Raw genomic sequence first — 21,954 nt, forward strand, 5'->3', positions numbered from 1 at the left:
CGTCTTTGAAGTAGAAACATATCTTTGGTCCCTTCGGTCACTGTACATACAGATCACATATGGCCACAATAATATTTTTTAATATTAGTGTTGATGCTTTGGGATCAGTTTCTGGACTTGCCACTTCAGGAGAGTCTACTGTATATCATCATGTACATTTGAATACCTCCACGCAGTCAGTCCACTTGCACAAACCACATTCCCTTTCTATTTTGTTCAAGCACTCATGAATTATTTAATCATATGCTCTGTTTGATAGAAGATAAAATTAACAACAAGGTTAAAAAAAAGCTCAGCATGCCCCAAATAGCATATAATTGTCAAATTTGATCATATGCTGTGTTTCATAAAAGATGAAATAAACAATTTTTGAAAAAAGCTCAACATGTTCCAAATAGCATATCATTTGCACACTTAATCATATATGCTTGTGTTTGATTTGATAGAAAGCCAACAACAATATTTGAAAAGAAGGCTTTGATCATTTTGCTCACTTCAAACACAGACTGGGAGCTTTGATAAACAATTTTGATCATATAGAAGTCCTTCATCACCAGAAAGATGTTTGAATTAAGATGACTATGCTGGTCTTAACCAAGGTAACACGGTCCTCTGTATCCCCAGTTTGCATGAAATGAATCAATCTGTGAGCAATCTAGCAACCCTAGTTGGGCTGAAGGGTCGTTGTCGGAATGGGTACTACACATGTGTATCTCAGGTATGTTTCTGTATACCACACAATCCACAATCAGAATACAGAAACATACCCTATGACGAAAGTGCATTCCACATTGTGCGTCGTTTTCTTGATTGGAATTGTCATACTGTTGCATTAGATGCATTTGATTTCGTTACAGGGGGTACATATGTATCTGTGCCGACAATGACCCCTTCAACCTTTGTCGGACATCTGCATATAATGTAGCCCTTTGTAGACAGTAAGTTGAATGGGCACTTGTAGATAACAAACAAATTTGCAAACGACCCAGTAACTGAATCACCTGTAAGTAAGCAAGCCATACGCTTTTAACTGAGTCACTTGTCCATAACCTTGCCACATGCATGACATTTGGAGATGCTAGCCACCTGAAAATAACCCAGCCATTTGTGGACAACCACATTCTCTCTTATGAAGGGTCCTTACCTAAGTCTCTGTATTCCAACCATAGTTTAATATGTAACTGATTAACCTATCCCTTTGTAGGTAACCTTGGCACATTCAGGTAACATATATCACTTGCAGGTAACTGACTGTCTTGCAGCTAACCTAGTCATTTGCAGGCAACAAAGTCACATGGTAACACAGCCACTTGAAGATAAACCAAACATTTGTTGGAAACAGAGACAATTGCAGGTAACCTAGCTACTTAAGGTAGCCCATACAGGGTAACTGAGACAATTGCAGGTTACCTAGCTACTAAAGGTAGCCCATACAGGGTAAAGACAATTACAATTGCAGGTTACCTAGCTACTAGAACGTTGGTTAGCCAAGGTTGCAAAGACAAATTACAGGTCACCTAGCAACTTGAAGATAACCCAGCCATCAGTTGGTAACCGTGACACATGCAGATAACAAATCCAATCCAGGTTGCCTAGCTACTTGATGACAACCAAGCCAGGTCACCTAGACACATACAGGTAACCAGTCACTACATTCTCCTCCATTACGGATCAACACACACAATACCTAGGTCCCCTTACTCCAAACATTTTGAATAACATATAACTGATTATCATGCATAAATGGTTCAGTTGCCTTTATGCCACAACGAAGAACAACTATATCATCAGGCTATGATCAGTCAATAATGCCATTATATATAATATTGATACCTGACTTTGGATTTCATTCACTCACATCCTGAAGAGTTACCCCAGTCTCCACACAGGCACATCCATGTCTAATGCCTCTTTCATACATCTCTGATATTCAAATATTGCAAGACAACAACTACAACAGCTACACTAGCTCATGATATTGCAGGTCAGGAGGATGTTTAAAGCCTTTTCAGTACAAATATATACACCTGACTGGAAGAGTTGACACATGAAGTGTATTTCACTCAGCAGTGATCCATCTAGAAGCTTGGACAATCCAGCTTAGGCCTGTATACCAGGACAAAACAATGAAAGTAGTGAAGGACTGGTCATTAATACTAGAGGAGAGAGTGAGTTTAGTTTTACGCCGCTTTTAGCAATATTCCAGCAATTTCAGAGCAGGGGACACAAGAAATAGGCTTCACACATTGTACCCATGTGGGTAGTCGAACTCGGGTCTTTCAGCATGGCAAGCAAATGCTTTAACCACCAGGCTACCCCACCGCCCCCATATACAATGGAGGAGGGTGATTGAGTGATGTCATGGGTTTTGGATGTACTATTGTACTGGAAATATTGACCAACAGCAAACATTCATCATATTTTGGGATCACCCTCCCCAACGTCCTGTTCTCTCTGAAAAGTATACACTCTATACACTCTATAGTTTATCACAAAATGGCCACCTTTTTCACCATCCTCCAAGAATGAGTAAATAATTTTTGTGACCCTCAACTAGATACTGCGATGTTTTGTGGTGACCTTCACTGATTTGTTCTGATATGCCCCTTGTTATAAATGACCAGAACTTTTCATTAAAGCTAAAACATAAAGAAAACAAATCATAAACTGCCTCCTGCCCCTAAAATATTTAACAGGATAATTATGTAAGTGGAAAGGTGTGTGTGTCTGTGTCTGTATCTTGCTGTGCTTCAGATCTGCTCAGGTAACTCTGGGGACACTTGCATAGGGTGTTACATGACATCCACCCAGAGGAAAGTCTGATGGCCAATGCACATCTAAATGAAGGATGTCCTTGTTCTTGCAAATATCAGTTTTCTAACGTAACTATGCATATCATTACCAGCTTGACTGTCCAAATGAAAACCTTCATAGAATGTACATACTGTTCCTCCAATGATACACCCTTTTGAATCTGAGTGAGTTTTAGTTTTACACCGCTGTTAGCAATATTGCAGCAATATCACGGCGGGGACCACCACAAATGGGCTTCTCACATCATACCCATGTTGGAAGTCTAACTTGAGTCGGTGTGACGAGCCAAAGCTTTAACTACGAGGCTACTCCACAGCCCCTTTTGAGTCTAGATACCATGGCACTCAAAAAGAACAGTGCAATTATCTACAATATGATGGTTTTGTTTTTTTTGTTTACATTCAGAAGATGTTTTAGTTCATTATCAAAACACCAAATTCAGATGTGTGTGGTCTGAATGCCTAGCTCACTTGTGCAGGAAATTAAAAGCCTTAATGCTGATTCAATGACTAGACCATTCACCAGACGCAATGCTTTACAGAGGAGTCCTGAGATACTTATGCAGATAAGTGTTCCATCTGTGAAATAATTCTGATATTAATAAGATTATGTCTGTCGTCATGTATGATATTGTGTCTGTAATGGCGTCTATGGATGTGTCTAGGTATGTCTGCTGTATACAAGTGTCTATAGGTGAGTGCACTGCAATGTCAGACGTTGAGTACTAGCATCTGCTTAAGTTTTGTTGATGTCCCGTCTGATGAGTCTGTAATGGCGTCTGGATGTGTCTGCAGGTGTGTCTGCTGTCTATAAATGTCTCTGAAGGTGTGTCTGCTGTCTATAAATGTATCTGCAGGTGTGTCTGCTGTCTAAATGTCTCTGCAGGTGTGTCTGCTATCTATAAATATCTCTGAAGGTGTGTCTTCTGTCTATAAATGTCTCTGAAGGTGTGTGTGCTGCCATACCTGACGTTTGATTTTACTGTCTGGCTAAAAGATATTTGGCTTCCCAAGTCTTATCAGGCAGAAGCAGCATACATCAGAAGAGTTTTTAAAAGTTAACGGTTACACACTTCCATTCAGACAGACCAGCAGCACACCATTCATGATTCAAACAACATGGAGGAAACATGACAAGACACTGCCATGATGAAGAATGAAAGAAGACTATGTACAGTTCTACAGCAGAACACGGTTACAACTCGTCTCTCATCTTTTCCAACGTCGTGCCATAATCTGTTGCCTGGCTGCTGACGAACTCCTCCTGGTGTTCACGGATCTCGTCAAAGGTGAGGAAGTGATCATTGTCGGAGTCTGCCACTCCCATGAGGTGGTCCACCTCCTCCACAGCAGAGTCCATGTTGTCCTGCACAAACCACTTCTTCAGCTCACTCCCCTCCAGGATGCCGTCACCGTTCTTGTCATAGTCGTTGAACTGGGTGCTCTCTGTCGCCCTGGATTCAGCATCATCAACATCTGCCAAAGAGCATCACACATCTCTGTAGTCAGGACAATAGCATACTACCAGACATGAGACAATTGCCACCATGAAACATGTTACAAAATATGCTATTCCTAAGACCAATCACATCCCTACCCACCCCACATATAAAAAGAAATAAAAGGATAAGGACAAATATGCATTTTTTAGATTAAAAAATATTAGTGTATACTTATCCAGTCTCATACAATTTGATTTTTTTCTCCTTTAACCTGAGATACAGAGGAAGAATTCAGTGTTATGATCCCCTAGAACAGCTAAACCATCTCAACCGAACACAACCCTCCACTTGTGCAGCGTTCACCCACATGACCAGCCTGTGACTTGCCACTCTCTCCATTTTCAAAATTTTCAAATCGTCATAAAAATTAGTGGAGAGTAAAAATGGTTAGGGGGAGGGGGTTCTTTAGTGCATGAGTAAGGATAAGTATAAAATAACATTTTTACTCTAAGAAATGCATATTTGTCCTTATCCTGACTCATACTATTTGCTTGAATCCGTCGGTAGGTGGTGGGTGGGCAGCCACCTTATTTTGTTCACATGACCCTGATGGAACTTCTCATGAAGGAATAGGGATATACTCCGAAACGTATTCCTCATAATAAAGAAGCTGAAGCCCATAAAACTCTCTCATGCGCTGAATTACATAGGTGACTCTCAGTCATTGGTTATGGGAAGGTAACCTAAATTACATGAATGTATGCGACTCTGGTTGAGAACTCTCTTCTTACAGGAACTTGCAGTCAATTGATGCGCTAAAACCAAAAGTCAACTCGATGAACACCAGCAACATCTACTGTACCAAAATCTCGGAGAAAATAGTGGGGAAAGACAGCATCGTACTTCCAGAAACATCCTTCCATAATGGATGTGAGAGAGCAGTTGCTATGAATATTGGATGCTATGACTCTTACTTCTTGCAGATTGCATGCCCAGGTGGATCAAGCCCCTCAGCTATGTGGGCTCTGGGAATAACTGCCAAAAATGATATAGTTTTTCTAGAAACTTCTGTAGAAGTGTTCGACAGAAGTGATATGAATAACCTCTTGAACCTTCTACTTCTTAGAGCTGGTCCTTGGAAGTATATGCTATGAGTTCTGAGTGGACAGGGATAAATCTTCAATATTTCCTGATCCTAAAATCAAAATCTTGCAAACTTGTCAAAATGTTTCCATGTATCATCATACAGACTTCTAGTAGATCTTCTAAGTGCTCAAGAGACAGCCTTGGCTGCTCTAGCTGAAAATCATCTTCTGACAAGACAGTTGTTGATGTGTTTCATACATGAAGTCTGAAGAGCTCCTGTCTTGAGTGAAGTTGTCTTAAATGAGGATGAAGAAAATTTGGACAGTCTTGAAGTTTTAGACTTGCATTTCCTTCTGCCACCTTCGGACTTGGAAACAATTTCTTAATGGCCAATAGGGCACTACCAAAGTCAGTTTCAGGTTTTTTATTGGCAAAATCTTCCCTAAGACTCTTGGAATGAAAACCTGTGGAGGGAACGCATATGTCCTCCCAGGATATCAGTAGCACGTCAACGTTCCATGCCAAAGGCTCTGGATCTGGAGATACAAAGGTTGCTATCTTTTTGTTGAACCTCGTAGCAAACAGGTCAACCTTGCTCTTGAACTGACAGTAGAAATGCTTCCTATTGTAACACCTAATCTGTTGGCAATGGGGCATCTGCTATCATAGTTGTAGCTCTAGGAATGTGTCTTGCTTTTATCATGAGGTTGAGACTGTCCGTTGTATAGTTGAAACATCCAATGTATCATTTGCCTCAACTCTGGAAAATGGAACACCTTGAACCTATCTGTATGTTATAAGATACTTCTTGTTGAACTCCATGTTGTACTTTAGTTGCTTCTGGACACCAGAGAAACTACTTCTTAATTGAGTTCTCTGCATCGACTGTCTGTACATGGAGTTCATCATTTGTACTGACTTTATCAGCATTTGATCTTCAGAACCTTGAACCATTTCTTTATTCACACAGCGAATGCAACCATCAAAGATGGTGGGCGTCATGCAGAGGTCAGACCCCTGAGAATTCAACTTTCATACTTGTAAGACCTGCTGAAGTAGAACTAATATGATCTGATTCTTTCCCGGTCCGAGGATTCTTCATTGCATTTAACATGGCCTCGTTTATGGCATGAGACATGGCCAGTCCAAAGAATGATCTTCTGAAAGTATTATCTAGTTGTGATATCTTCTAGTCTGCAAGTCCTAGAGTTTGTATTGCTCATGAGAGAGTAGTCTTCATCAAACTCTGGTGCTTTGTAGAAAGCCTCCATGGTGTGTAGCGGGAACGTCTTTGAGTTGAAAGAAGGCATAGTACACTATAGGCATCCCCTGAGCATTTGTGGTCTGTACAATATATGTTTCAGGATATTTCACAATCTGAGAAATCGGCTTAATTGGAGGTAGGGTCAGCATCTTCATGTCTTCACCTTTGATACAGTACGTATCAGCAGGGGATGAATCATTGGGTGCAGAATCTAGTTAAATGATGATTCAGTATTATCCTCATCTTGGATGAAACTTGAATTAAGTGCAATGGAGCCATGTCTTGATGATTCGTCAAAAACTGATGAAGCTGGTGTAGACTGCGTTGATTTTTCCACCCCTTGCTGTTGTGTTGAAGAGCAAGTAGGGCTTGTCTAGTGTTGTTTGCTACTAAATCTGGTTGATTAGTTGTACACTTAACTGCATGATGCCTGACATCTGTACCAAGGCTTGCGGCTGTATGAAGGTCTGGGATTAGCAAAGCTCTGAGACTGCGTGAAGGGTAGATCTTCTGTGTCTGGTGATGCAATAATCTTCTGAGAATCCTACACACAGGTTTCATACCCTTCTTCTACAGTAGAAGGATTCAAAGCCCCTGAAGTAACAGTTGCAGATGGCTTCTTAGATGTAGATTTCTTCTACACGGTCGTCTTCAACTTTGCAAGTGTCTGTAGATTTTTCTGTTCTTCAGGTGCTAATTTCCTCTTGTTCCATATGACCTTCAAGACTGACTCATTAACCCTTCCTACAACAGTAGAGTCCGGGAATGTGAACATGCTGCCGAATAAAAGAATCCATACTAAAACTTAATATCTTCCTCAGAACAAACTCGTGTTCTGCTAACTGTCTAATAATCTTCTCCACAAATGATGATGACTGGTACAAGGGCCTTTACGTTTCCTGTTGTTTCTTGTCCATCTTTTTCCTCTGCACTGCAAACAGCTAATCTAATCGTTATCCCCCTGAGGGGCACAGAAAGTAGATTTACTATCTATGTTACAATGTTTAGGAACACATAATGAACAGATACCGTGTAAATCCTGAGTGATACTCTAAGTTCACATGTAGAACAGTGTTTCATGGAGAGGCCATAATTTTGATGAAAATAAACTGAAAACATAATCAATAGATTTGATGCAAAGATAATCCAAGCTGAATGTTTTTAAAAACTTAAATTTTGACAGGATGGCTTGGATTAGAAAACAGAAATTTCCCCAACCAATCTGTTGAGCGAAAAGGGAGAGAGTGACAAGTCACCAGCTGATCTTATTATTGGGCATTTTGGAGTATTTAACACAGAATGTTTCCACTCTGTTTCTGGTTAATGGAGAGAGAAGCAAATAGTATGAGTCGAGAAAAGGAAAAATGATAGCATTAAGACTATACCCTGCCTTGGGGCACATTAAAATTTTGTATTTTCACGTAACAATGAGTAAAATTGAAGTAAATGTCAACTACAAAGGTAGTCACATAAAGTGAGTGAGTGAGTATGGTTTTACGCCGCTTTTAGCAATATTCAAGCAATATCATGGCAGGGGACACCAGAAATGGGCTTCACACATTGTACCCATGTGGGGAATCGAACCCGGGTCTTCGGCGTGACGAGCAAACGCTTTAACCACTAGGCTACCCCACTGCCCCAGTCACATAAAGCCAAAAGAAGAGACAAGACACCATGTTCACTATACATGATTAGAAAAATTATTAAATATGAAATATTTTCAACAGTCTTGAATAACCTTCTATAACTTCAGTTGTTTGTGAGAATCCATGTCTCATTCAGACACAGTGCACTAAATAAATTCACATTGATCAAGGGCAATAACTGTGTTATGTTCAAGATAAAAAAAAGATCACTAGCAAGAGAGGTAACTCTGGAAGAAATTTTATGGCACCATAAGTCATCAGTAGTTTCTGAGTAGACTGTCTCCATTGTAGACATTACGCATTACTTTAATAATAATGATAGATGGATTACAGATTGTAACTGTGTAAAAGAATATAAGGGGCACCAGTTTATAAAACAGAGTCTCAGATAAGTATATCTTCGATAAACAAATTTTCATTCTTTGATCTTCAGTAGTTTTTTATAAAAATTTGTCCCTATTGAGAAGATGACTGACAGAATGACAGAAAGATCAGATGAAAGGACTAACTCTGTAACATCTTGAAACCTACCTCCAATATACTCTGCAAGTGAAACCTTGCCATCATTGTCCTTGTCATAGTCCTTGATGCCTCTCTCAATCTCGAACTTGTGCATGTGCTCAAAGTCATATGGGTGATAGAAAGCCACATACTCGCTCTTGTCAAGCATCTTATTCTTGTCTAGATCAGCACCATCGAACAGCCTCTCATCTTCATCAATCATCTGACAAAAGCGAACATCAGATACTATCCATTTACTATTCACAACACACAAGATAACATATGCCATCTGAAATCTCTTTCCCACATCTGACACATCTTACCATCACCTGACCCATCTACCCATCACCTGACACTTCCCTCTCCCTGACACATCTCCCCACCCCCTGACGCATCGATTCCCCTACGACTGATGCATCTCCCCACCACCTGCACATTTCCCCACCTCCTGACACATTTCCCCACCCCTGACACATCTCCCCACCCCTGACACATCTCCCCACCTCCTCACACATTTCCCCACCTCCTGACACATCTCCCCACATCTCCCCACCTGACACATCTCCCCACCCTGACACATCTCCCCACCCCTGACACATCTCCCCTGACCACCTGACACATCTCCCCACCACCTGACACATCTCTCCACTTCCTGACACATTTCCCCACCCCTGACACATCTCCCCACCCCTTGACACATCTCCCCACCTGACACATTTCCCCACCTCCTCAAACATTTCCTCACCTGACACATCTCCCCAACACATCTCCCCACCTCCTGACACATCTCCCCACCCCTGACACATCCCCCCACCTCCTCACACATTTCCCCACCTCCTCACACATCTCCCCACCTGACACATCTCCCCACCCTGACACATCTCCCCCACCCCTGACACATCTCCCCGACCACCTGACACATCTCCCCACCACCTGACACATCTCTCCACTTCCTGACACATTTCCCCACCCCTGACACATCTCCCCACCCCTTGACACATCTCCCCACCTCCTCACACATTTCCCCACCTCCTCAAACATTTCCTCACCTGACACATCTCCCCAACACATCTCCCCACCTCCTGACACATCTCCCCACCCCCTGACACATTTCCCCACCTCCTCAAACATTTCCTCACCTGACAAATCTCCCCACCACCTGACACAACTCCCCACCCCCTGACACATCTCCCCACCACCTGACACAACTCCCCACCACCTGACACAGCTTCCACCACCTGACACATCTCCCCACCCCCTGACACATCTCCCAACCTTCAGACACATTCTGCCACAACCTCAGCACCCACCTCAACCATGTTCCTGTTGTCATCCTCATCAGGTTTTTCCCTCATCTTCTTCACATCCTCCAGAGTGTAGTCATACTGTTGCTTCAGGTACTCAGCCCACCCAAGTGCATCATCATGATTCTCGTCCTCCTCCTTGAAACGCTCAAGCGCTTCTTCCTCATCCAGTGACCTGAGACCAGTTATATTATGCTTATTGGGTTCGAACAAATGTTGTTCCTTCCTTCAAACTGACAACCACCTAATTCCTTTCCTGTACCAACTGCACATTTACAACTCTTCAAACACATAATGGTAGCTTTGGTAAACTTTGAATATTTCTACATTTAAGAGTGCTGTCAGCAACAGTCAAGCTGTAGCACAGTGGTTGAAATAGTGAGCAGCATCTTACACAAATATGACGACACATAATCAACCAAGTCACCAGGACTGACCACCCAATCTACATCTATTGCCCCTGTGCAACTGTTCCCAACTATCCTAACACTGGTCCCCATGGTTCCCCATCACACATACATATACCTACTTGAAAGACTGCAGGATCCAGGTGATGAACTCATCCCTGGAGATTCGTTTATCTCCATCCAGGTCGTGTTTCACGGCCAGCTGTTCCAGCAGTTTCTTGGCCTGTTCAGGGCTCAGCTCATCTGCTTCCTCCGCATCATGACGGGATCCTAAAACCAATACAGGCACCGGTTAAAACTGTTCCTTAACTGTGTAGAGGACTGTCTTTGTTGGGGAATATCTGTGTAGTGCACTGTCCTTGCCATGGACTGTATGTGTAGTGAATTGTGTGTAGCGTACTGTCTTCTGTTAAATGAACTGACTGTGTTGTGGACACACCTCCCCACCACCTGACACATTCCCCCACCACCTGACACACCTCCTGACACACCTCCTGACACACCTCCTGACACACCTCCCCACCTGTCTTTGCTGTTGACTGGTATACCATGGACTGGTTAACTGTCTGTGCTATGCACAGGTGGACTGTGTGTGCTGTGGACTGGTGGACAATGTGCACAGTGAATTGATGGACTGAGTGTACTGTGGACTAATGGACTGTCTGTGCTGGACTGGTGGACTGTGTGCTGTGGACTAGTGGACTGTGTGCTGTGGACTAGTGGACTGTCTGTGCTGTGGACTAGTGGACTGTGTGTGCTGGACTGGTGGACTGTGTGCTGTGGACTAGTGGACTGTGTGTGCTGTGGACTGGTGGACTGTGTGTGCTGTGGACTACTGGACCGTGTGTGCTGTGGACTGTGTGTGCTGTGGACTAGTAAACTGTGTGCTGTGGACTGTGTGCTGTGGACTAGTGGACTGTGTGTGCTGGACTGGTGGACTGTCTTCTGTGGACTAGTGGACTGTGTGTGATGTTGACTAGTGGACTGTGTGCTGTGGACTGTGTGTGATGTGAATTGATGGACTGTGTGTGCTGTGGACTAGTGGACTGTGTGTGCTGGACTGGTGGACTGTGTGTGCTGTGGACTGTGTGTGATGTGGACTAGTGGACAGTGTGCTGTGGACTGTGTGATGTGAATTGGTGGACTGTGTGTGCTGTGGACTAGTGGACTGTCTGTGCTGTGGACTAGTGGACTGTGTGTGCTGGACTGGTGGACTGTGTGCTGTGGACTAGTGGACTGTGTGTGATGTGGACTGGCAGACTGTGTGTGCTGTGGACTAGTGGACTGTGTGCTGTGGACTGTGTGTGATGTGAATTGATGGACTGTGTGTGCTGTGGACTAGTGGACTGTGTGTGCTGGACTGGTGGACTGTGTGTGCTGTGGACTAGTGGACTGTGTGTGCTGTGGACTGCTGGACTGGTGGACAGTGTGCTGTGGACTGTGTGATGTGAATTGGTGGACTGTGTGTGCTGTGGACTAGTGGACTGTCTGTGCTGTGGACTAGTGGACTGTGTGTGCTGGACTGGTGGACTGTGTGCTGTGGACTAGTGGACTGTGTGTGATGTGGACTGGCGGACTGTGTGTGCTGTGGACTAGTGGACCGTGTGTGCTGTGGAATGTGTGTGCTGTGGACTAGTAGACTGTGTGCTGTGGACTGTGTGCTGTGGACTAGCAGACTGTGTGCTGTGGACTAGTGGACTGTGTGCTGTGGACTGTGTATGATGTGAATTGATGGACTGTGTGTGCTGTGGACTAGTGGACTGTGTGTGTTGGACTAGTGGACTGTGTGTGCTGTGGACTAGTGGACTGTGTGTGCTGTGGACTAGTGGACTGTGTGCTGTGGACTGTGTGTGATGTGAATTGGTGGACTGTGTGTGCTGTGGACTAGTGGACTGTGTCTGCTGGACTAGTGGACTGTGTGTGCTGTGGACTAGTGGACTGTGTGTGCTGTGGACTGTGCTGTGACTGCTGTGCTGTGGACTGTGTGATGTGAATTGGTGGACTGTGTGTGCTGTGGACTAGTGGACTGTGTGTGCTGGACTAGTGGACTGTGTATGCTGTGGACTAGTGGACTGTGTGCTGTGGACTTTGTGTGATGTGAATTTGTGGACTGTGTGTGCTGTGGACTAGTGGACTGTGTGTGCTGGACTGGTGGACTGTGTGTGCTGTGGACTAGTGGACTGTGTGTGCTGTGGACTGGTGGACTGTGTGTGCTGTGGATTGATGGACTGTGTGTGCTGTGAAATGTCTGCAGTGGACTCTGTGTGGTGGACTGTGTAGTCACCTGTCTTTGCAGAGGACTGTGTAGTTGAATGTCTGTGCACAGGACTGTCTAATGACTATCTGTGTAAAGAACTGTGTAGATAAAAGTTTGCGTAGAGGACTGACCATAAACTCAACTCTTGTCTTGTCATGGAATGTCTTTGAAGTTTAATAACTGAGCCACTCTGCCAATGTTTCAGTGTGTGAAGGAACAATTACAACCTGACCTTAAAAAAGGGAGTAGTTCTTTTGACAGGAATGTCATGAATGCTGCTGGTCCAAGCATGTATGAGACAAGAGGTAAGGAGCAGAACAATGTCTGATCACAAGCCCATGACAACTCAGGGCATTAGGATCACTCATCCAGGTACAGAAACACAGTCTAGTAAAATTTTCATCTCATAAATCAAACTAATTTAAATACAAAATTAATATCTAATGCCAAAGGTTCCGATCGATATGCTGCTCAGACATTCTTGTACAATGAAAGGATTGCAGTTTACCAGGCCTTGGCATATTCCTTTCAGGCAAAAGCAAGGGTATTCAATGCCAGTGTCAAAAACACCATAGCTATTTAATGACTGACAGCATTGTTGAACGTATGTCAAATTTAGAAACAATGTGAAACTTTCTGAAACAATCTCACAGCTATATAAGGGAAGCCTTTTGTTTTTGCATTTACGTAACAGTGAATTAAACAATACAACAGTGAAGTGCAATATTACAGTGAAGTAATGGACAGAGTTTCCACTGTCTCCAGTAAATACTTAATTTGGTTCTCTTAACTGACTGAAAAATATTACGCCGCCTAGGATTCCAGATAAACCTGGAGGCTGTGCCCGGTCACTGTGTCCTGTAAAATACCAATACTAAATTTTGTTCTGCTTAAAATGTTACCAAAATTAAAATAAAATCACTAAAATAATCCTCTAATAATAGAATCGGCCACTTGCGATTTTGTGTGAGATGAGGTTTCTTTCTAAATTCATTATGCTATGTGCAATGTGACTGTTCAATTTGACAGTCATTCAGAAATGATTTATTTTGTACCTCTAAACATTACTATAATTACTTTAGTCATGGAAAATGACTGCTTAGAAAGAAAAAGAGAAAGCTGTAACAGGTGAATAAATTCCTTTATTCCATTTCATTGTCTTTTTTATCATATTTTGTGACCTGCCGATTTTGTGCAGAACCGGTAAATCAGGAGGTCGCCAAAAAAAATACAGCAGAAACACTGAATGTAATCTACTTCTAATGTTAGTCAGCAATATTATAGCTACAAAACACATAGACATTTTACTCAGGGGGGGTAATTTTATTTTAAAAAATTCTAAGAATGCAGCACAAGGAATCTCTACATTTTCAGAAAACTAAAGAAATCAAACGTGATATTTGAGATTACACTTTCTAAGGTGCAGATTCTAGTACTTTTTCTTGTTGACCCATCCGGGATTTAAACCAACACTCAGATTGTGGCCATGTACAGATGGGTACAGAAAGTACATGATCGAGGCAACCTGCTGTCAGACTTCCATTTACTGTGGAAGCTACAGTGGGTGAGTGGGATACATTGCTGACTTTGTGTGCTGCCAGTTAGTCTCCTGACTTGACCTCTTTCTAACAGACATTGTGTGCGGAAAAAATCTAGATTTGTCAATATGGTCAGTGTGATGTAGTCAGTAGGCTTCACTGTGAAGACACCGGGGCCTGAGTGAGTGAGTGAGTTTGGTTTTACGCTGCTTCTAGCAATATTCCAGCAATATCATGGCAGAGGACACCATGAATGGGCTTCACGCATGGTACCCATATGGGGAATCAGACGAGCGAATGCTTTAACCATTAGGCTACCCCACCGCCCCCACTGAGGCCTGAGGAAACTGTGATTACAGCCTGAGATCATTTCTAAATTTGAATCCACAAAGGCAGTAAGACCTTTTCAAACCTAGCTACCCTATGTGATCAAAATTCTTCAGTAATACTTGTACCAGGAACGTCATGAATGATTTAAGAACAAAAATCTTGAAATGTGTAAAGGGAACTTATAACAGGTGACAGGGAGTATGTCATGACATACCCACCAGCTTTGAGCAGTGGTGTAACGATTCATCAATAGTATCGACGTTTGCATCGTCAACTACGCGATACGAGTGCATCGATACATAACACATTGAGGCAATATATCAGGATATTTATATTGCCACAAGAGTGAATGAGTGAGTGTGTTTAGTTTTTATGCCGCACTCAGCAATATTCCAGCTATATGGCGGCGGACTGTAAATAATCGAGTCTGGACCAGACAGTCCAGTGATCAACATGAGCATCGATCTGCACAATTGGGAACTGATGACATGTGTCAACCAAGCCAGCAAGCCTGACCACCCGATCCCATAAGTTGCCTCTAACGGCAAGCATGGGTTACTGAAAGTTCATTCTAACCCCCAGACCTTCACGGGTTATCGCCACAAGACTGACTGACTGAGTTTGGTTTTACGCCGCTTTTAGCACTATTCCAGCAACATCACAGCGGGGGACACCAGAAATGGGCTTCACACATTGTGTCCATGTGGGGATTCGAAACCTGGGTCTTCGGCGGGACGAGCCAACGCTTTAACCATTAGGCTACCCCACCGCCCCTATCGCCACAAGAGATGATATATCCTGATACAACTTAAATACTACTTAAAGTTGTGAGGAGCATTGCATTAGGTATAGGGAGGGAGTCACTTTGAAATCCTTTGAATTTTAAAAAACAAATTGAACCTTATAGGAATTTGTTTGTATCTGTTATCTTTGTTACATGAACAAGTTGGTGTATGAGTGAAAGAGTGTGAACATTTTTCAAACTCTGTGAACTGTAGAATACTTGTCTTCAAGTAATTGAAATATGTTTTAGTTGTTTGACAAATAACACCATTCATTAACAACTATGAACAATGTCTTAGCTTTGTTAAGAAACAGAACAAAGAGAAGATAAAATTTAGAAAGCAGGCTTAAGAGGGGTTTTTTCAGTGATTCTGAATTCTGTCATAAATTACACTGAATTGTTTGTGAAAGCATTGGTGCAGAAACACGACTTCCCAAGAGAAACTTCAGTTTCAAACTTATATATATTAGATCAAGGTATACTAAATATGTTTGACTGTACTTTCTTAAGCATTAAATGCTGAAACTTTATTAGATGTACAGCCGTTCTAGTGTGTGTGAATGCAAGACAAGTTCTGTATAACAAATAAGTTTCAGTCATCTTATCTATCATATATGTTCTCTTTTTAGATATTGAAAAGTATCGGGATACGTATTGAATCGCCACCATTGTCGTGATGATAATTGTCTCGCAGGTTCCTTGCCAATACTTTCATGAAATATCGACTCGCCTCATTAAACTGGTATCGGGATATATTGTCTTGCCACTTAGGCCATGATACACAGCTCTAGCTTTGAGTCCATGTTGGATGAAAGTCAAATTACAAAACACTATCTATTGTTACTGTTTTGGGAAGAGTTTAAGAAACTCAAGTCCAGAGTATCTTTCAACATGGAAACATTAAGTTAAGATTCTACATATTCATCTGCGACATATAATCACTGTGATTTGAAAATGTTTTGGTTGCCTGGCAACACATTTGATCTCAACTCACAAACATGAATATTTAATATTTGACATTCCTTCTGCTCCTACCTTGAGTATCAGTTACACCAGAGACAGTTTCCATGACAGCGAGAAGCAATAACAATCTATCCTCCTGTAGTCTCAAGCAGGTCACCACCAAAATCTAAAATCAGCTTATCTAGCCATAGGTTGTAACCCACAAACAGGACAAATGTCCTCCATCTTGGAATGAAATGTGAATTTAAAAAAACACCAAACAAACATTTTTCTTTAAAACAATTTGCAAATTGTATTTAAAATAATATCAAAAGTGTTAACAAAACTGTGCATTTGTGGCCATTAAGAGTCCATTATTATCAAGATTATTACCAGTACTGAGACTCAGTTATTTACAGACCACCACAATATAGCTGGAATACTGCTGCGAATACCCCACTCAGACACATTATACTGAACGACATGTTGCACCCATTAATGCCGGCCAGGCAGGGACCACAAGTACCAATTTTAACGTCCAGTGGTGATCCAGACTCAGCGACCTTCCCGACTGGTAAACAACAAACAAACCAGTACTGCTATCATGATATATAGAGCTTCATTTGGAAATATGTTATGCGTATATTTGTTTGTTTGCTGTCGAACTCACATTACCACAATGGATATTTACCTGTTTCTGTTTATTTTATTTGTTGACTCTGAAAATCGTTTCAGGGTCCAAGGCATGTTACCAGGACTGTGTGAATTTGGTTTAACATAAAATGACAACTGAATACAGTGCCAAAAATGACTGGGACCCATGAAAACAGGAATCAAAGGTTGACCTCTCTGACTTGCTTGCCATCTTGAGTAAGACACTGAGAATGAGTGAGAATGGTTTTATGCTGCTTTTAGCAATTTTCCAGCAATATCACGGCAGGAGACACCAAAAATGGGCTTCATGCATTCAGCCAATGTGGGGAATCGAACCTGGATCTTCAGCATGATGAGAGAACACTTTTAACCACTAGGCTACCCCACTGCCTCCCAGCATACTTTGAAGTACTGTCACATTAGTCTGTGATGAGATATGCATGATAAATAGATATTTCTATCCGACATAACAGCACCAATACTTACAATCCACTGGTCCAGGTAACATCTTGCCTGACAACGTCTCGCATATACCAGAAAATATGTGCAGCAAATGTGCTGGAGTAACATGTCATATAAAATGACTATTTGCATATTGCAGTAGGTTGGCGTGTGCTTCGTGGCAGGAAGTAACAACATGGAGTCAAAGGCATGCAGTATGTACAAGTTTGCTTTGTACATGTAGATACGTACAAGCATGAATATGCGCCAAGTCAACTGCTAGAGCTAATTGTGTTCTAGCCCCACAGCACCTAGCCTAACCCTCGCAAACCTCCTTCAGGGCACCTGACATGGATTAAGTCTTAAATAGAAGCTATAGTAATTAATTCATGACATAGAGCTGCATAGTTCCATAGATTATCAAATGTGAAACAAACCGGTTTGCTGCCAGTATTGAACTGAATTAGAACAGATCAGACTTTATTTTTCTTACCAGCGGATCATTTTAACATAAATTCTGAATCATCCTGCTGTAATTTACTGGTCTCGGATATGGTGAATGGGAAGTTTAAGCTGTGATAAATGCATCCCTTTATAACCAATGCACAACTAGAAGTTTCTGTGTGAACAGTGTCAAACTTAGGGAACAGGGATCCATCTTAAGTGCCAAATTTAGTTGATTTACATTGTTAAGCAGGGCAGGAGCATCATCAAACAGCAATTTTAATCAGAAGTTTAAAAAAATCTTTGTTACAAGTCAATATGTTGATACTACTTACCCTTGACCATTTTGAACTTTGCCCTGGATAAGACCAGAGACCATACAATGGTCTTTGATTAGACTAAAGAACTAGCTTCAAGCCAACCAGAATCATTTTCTGATCATTTGAACTACTGCATGTTAACTGAGTTAGCTGGTTATGAGAAATGATATAATTTAATTATGCACAGGACATTATTTGCTGTATATGCGGCGTATAATCACAAAAAAGATATATTCAGTATTCAGTCAATAATTTATAGAGATAAAAAAAAACACATACCAAAACATGTGACTTTCACTAACTGGCATTTTAGTGGGCGTGGCACCTTTCATAATTCTACTCACCCAGAACAGCTTCATGGTCTCGGTGCTTGTTCCTCTCCCCATCAATCTCTTTCTCCCCCTCCCAGCGGGTCGTGAGGGGCGTGGGCCTCCTTTTCGGCAAACACCGTCAAGGCAAGGCACAGTGACAACACGCACACCAGACACTTCATCTTGGCGATCTGTCACAATATCAAAACTTAATGTTAAATTTTGTGGTGAACATGCTTTGAACACAATCAAGAGAATAAATGCACCTTGAAACAAATGCAATACTTACAATGTAACCGACTAGTCAGTCTTCTGGAAACAATGCAGAATGCAACTTTCTCTCAACACCCGCTCGCTGCTCGCGTTTACAAACTCAAAGTAACCGGAAGTAGTTGCAGTAGCGAGTTGTCAATTTCTGATTGGCTTTCGATAGTGTTACTCCATGTCGTCTGAACTCCATGTCGCTTTGAGCAGCCACATGTTCAACGTGTAAGAAGTCAAGTTGCCTGCTATAAATTGACTACCTATCATTTACATACTCTAGTACTTATGATTGTCATTTATCAACCCAAATCATAAAAAAACATCCACACAAATCAGAAATCATTAACTGGCGTATATATCGATATGTATTGCAACATTCCACAAAAAAGCCAAACCTAAATCAGTCCCTTTAATATTTTACGTACTATGTTTGTAAATTGATACATCCCTCCAATGAGTACAGTGAATAATAAGAAAAAATCACCTGTCACTGATATCATATATACATATAACCATGGAGATTTTGTATGTGAGCCGAATGTGGTAATTTTAGTGAAAGCAGCTGTGGCCCTGTTAGAATACGATGTTGGTGTACGTATGAATGAAACAAATATCTTTGTGAAAATGTATATCATTATTTCTTGGATTGTCCCGTTATAAATTACATAGAGAAACTTTGTTAGCTAACATTAGTGATATTTTACAAAATAGATATTTACAAGATATATGTCTTTAAATTATTTTATATGGCAATGCAGACCTCTCAACTGAAGAAAATCTGAATATCTTCAAACATGTCCATCATAACCTCAATCAAACTAAACGATTCCTCTGTTCATCCTAATCTGTTATATTCTCAAACTCAAGATCTCTCATGTATATGTTCACTGTATAATTGTTGTAAATATTGGGAGAGGGCGTCATTAAGTTGGATAGCTTGTGCCCAATCCTTTTCTTCAATTAATAAAATATGTTTAAATCAATGAAACAAACATATCAGCAATGTGTCTTGCTATGATATGTCTGGTTATGTTCTAATCATAATCTAAACAATGGCCTGAATATTGTCCATGTTGTATCATGGTGCACCTAGCTAGGTAGATGACTTTTGTCACATAACTTTGTATGCAAGAGACGATCGTGTAAAAATGAATTAGCACGTATGGTTAATGCACCTATATATATTATTGTGGTATGGCATGATTTCACATTTGTTGGTATCAATTCAAGGTAGCTATAATCCATTGCAATAAATTCCAAAATACGGTGGCACAAAAGCATTTAAACATTCCATGCATGCAGAAGCGTGTATGAAGGTCTTGACAGAACCTATTCATGTTCTGTACATACACGTATAAAAGGCATACCACAGGACCGGCGTATCTATAGATCCATACACTCACAGTATCTACAACCGGCGATGGTTGATTCTGTAGGAATGTTAGCCATCAGCAACAAATAGCCACAATATGTTTTGGGCGTTCTACTTTTGCCCCCTACTTTAGTGTCCTACAACAAAACCGTTTATTGTTGAAACCTGTTTAACCTCCTGATAATAAGTCTGTGGATTTTAGTGAATATTGAACGGGTAGAGCGTAGGGGTGGGTATTGCAGAGAATTTTCATATTGCGATATATTGCGATGCGAAAGCATGTATTGCGATATGTATTGCAATATATTGCATGAAGTATTTTTAAACAAAAAACTACTTATAATCGAGTTATTTCTTGATTTATAGAGCAAAAACACAACAAAATCACTAGGCTTGATTAAGCTTTAATAACAACTTTTAATCATGATCAAATAAAAATATGAATAATATTTGGCACAAATGAAACAAGGACATATCCGAAGATTTCCGAGTGTTACGAAGTTTTCCGAATGCAAGTCAAAATACCGATACGTATCGATTTCATGTCTGAACCGGTAAATACCGGTAAACCGGTTATATTGCGCAGCCCTAGTAGAGCGGCAGGGGATGGGTTCCTGGGTGGGATTGCAGAGTGCCTGGAGGTACCCATCTAGAATACACCCATTTACCAGCGTCGATCAGATTTAAGAACAATTACCAGTAATTTAACTTTCTGTTAATAGTTCTGTTGGTTTTAGAGAATATTGAACGGGCAGAGGCGGGGTGGGGGTGGGTGGGGGGGTGTTTTCCCCAGGGAGAGGTTGCCGGTTATCCATCTAGAATACATCCATCAGCTCATGTCAGATTTAAGAACAATTACTTAAACCACGAACGATAATGACAAAACCATATGTGTGTACCATGCGTAACTATAAACGCTCGTGTTGTGTTGGTTATTTTTGCCAAGTAAGCAGTTTCAGTTCTGAAAATACATTGATTCACTGGCGTAGTTGTTGTTTTATTAATTAACTGAAAACGGTTCGTGTTTCAGTTCTCGAATGTATGACTCCAAAACGGATCAAGATGTCCTTGAAACAGGTTTTTTGCATCTAAAAATTCATTTGAGAAATTGAAACGCTCAGTAGCAACATAGCAATATATCTTTCAGTCTGTGGTAAGGATCTGTCCGAATTGATGAGCGAGGGTTTCACCAGAAACCATATACTGTCATGATATTATATGTAGTCTCTGGTTTCACAGTTTGTTCGTTATGATAGCGTCACTGATCAGATGAATATTTTAGAAGGTTTAAGCTATGTCGTACAGGGCTATCCTTTATGCAGATATATGGTATAGCTTCCCGTGGAAAAGGTCAAAGACGAGTGCCAGTTGGCTATGACCTGAGAGACATTTTGATAACAATGGTGACAAGTCAATGTTTTGTTTTATTTTCGTTTAACACCACATGTACGTCGACCTGTCGTAAAACAGCGTAAAACTAACTCACCAGGCGAGTAGCAAGCCAGTTTTTCGTGTAAGCCTGACAGGTTGCAAAACTTTATATTAGATAGTATTGAGGACTTGCCCAACCTTTTTACCAACAATCATGTGTAAGCCCGGGCTCTTTTTATAATGGTAGCTCACTTGATCTGTTGCATTTACATCTTTGTATTCGACGCTGTGTTAGGCAGTTGCTGTGGTTTAGAATCGTATTATCTACAGTAGCAAATGGCACGCAGAGGAGGACGGGTGGTGACGACCCTAACCCGCGCTCGGTCCTCAGTGCGGTCATGACGTATTCATGATTTCTTGTTGAACGCCATACTCAGCAATATTCTCGTTACATGACCGTAAT

At 41.4% G+C, this 21,954-nt stretch overlaps 2 protein-coding genes across 3 annotated transcripts; both read right to left on the reverse strand.

Moving 5' to 3' along the window:
- Window positions 1-2,173: 2,173 nt before the first annotated feature.
- Window positions 2,174-18,881, reverse strand: LOC124274489 (reticulocalbin-1-like). Of its 2 annotated transcripts, none has more exons than XM_046709849.1 (6): window positions 18,774-18,881; window positions 18,518-18,675; window positions 10,586-10,733; window positions 10,063-10,231; window positions 8,783-8,975; window positions 2,174-4,289 (listed from the first exon to the last, which is right to left on the reverse strand). In XM_046709849.1, the coding sequence occupies exons 4-6, from the start codon at window positions 10,105-10,107 to the stop codon at window positions 4,009-4,011; spliced, it is 519 nt and encodes a 172-aa protein (XP_046565805.1). In that variant the 5' UTR covers window positions 10,108-10,231; window positions 10,586-10,733; window positions 18,518-18,675; window positions 18,774-18,881; the 3' UTR covers window positions 2,174-4,008. The 2 variants fall into 2 exon arrangements, with proteins under 2 accessions (XP_046565805.1, XP_046565806.1); XM_046709850.1 differs by having other exon boundaries at window positions 18,518-18,692; window positions 18,774-18,879.
- On the reverse strand, window positions 10,582-18,559 carry LOC124274464 (mucin-1-like). Its single transcript, XM_046709825.1, has 4 exons — window positions 18,518-18,559; window positions 12,613-12,802; window positions 11,108-11,461; window positions 10,582-10,733 (listed from the first exon to the last, which is right to left on the reverse strand). Exons 1-4 carry the CDS (start codon window positions 18,557-18,559, stop codon window positions 10,582-10,584), a joined length of 738 nt encoding a protein of 245 aa, XP_046565781.1.
- Window positions 18,882-21,954: the final 3,073 nt, after the last annotated feature.

Source organism: Haliotis rubra, unplaced genomic scaffold (genome assembly GCF_003918875.1).
Source record: "Haliotis rubra isolate DU_JTF1 unplaced genomic scaffold, ASM391887v1 Scf191, whole genome shotgun sequence".
Classification (NCBI taxonomy): Eukaryota; Metazoa; Mollusca; class Gastropoda; order Lepetellida; family Haliotidae; genus Haliotis; species Haliotis rubra.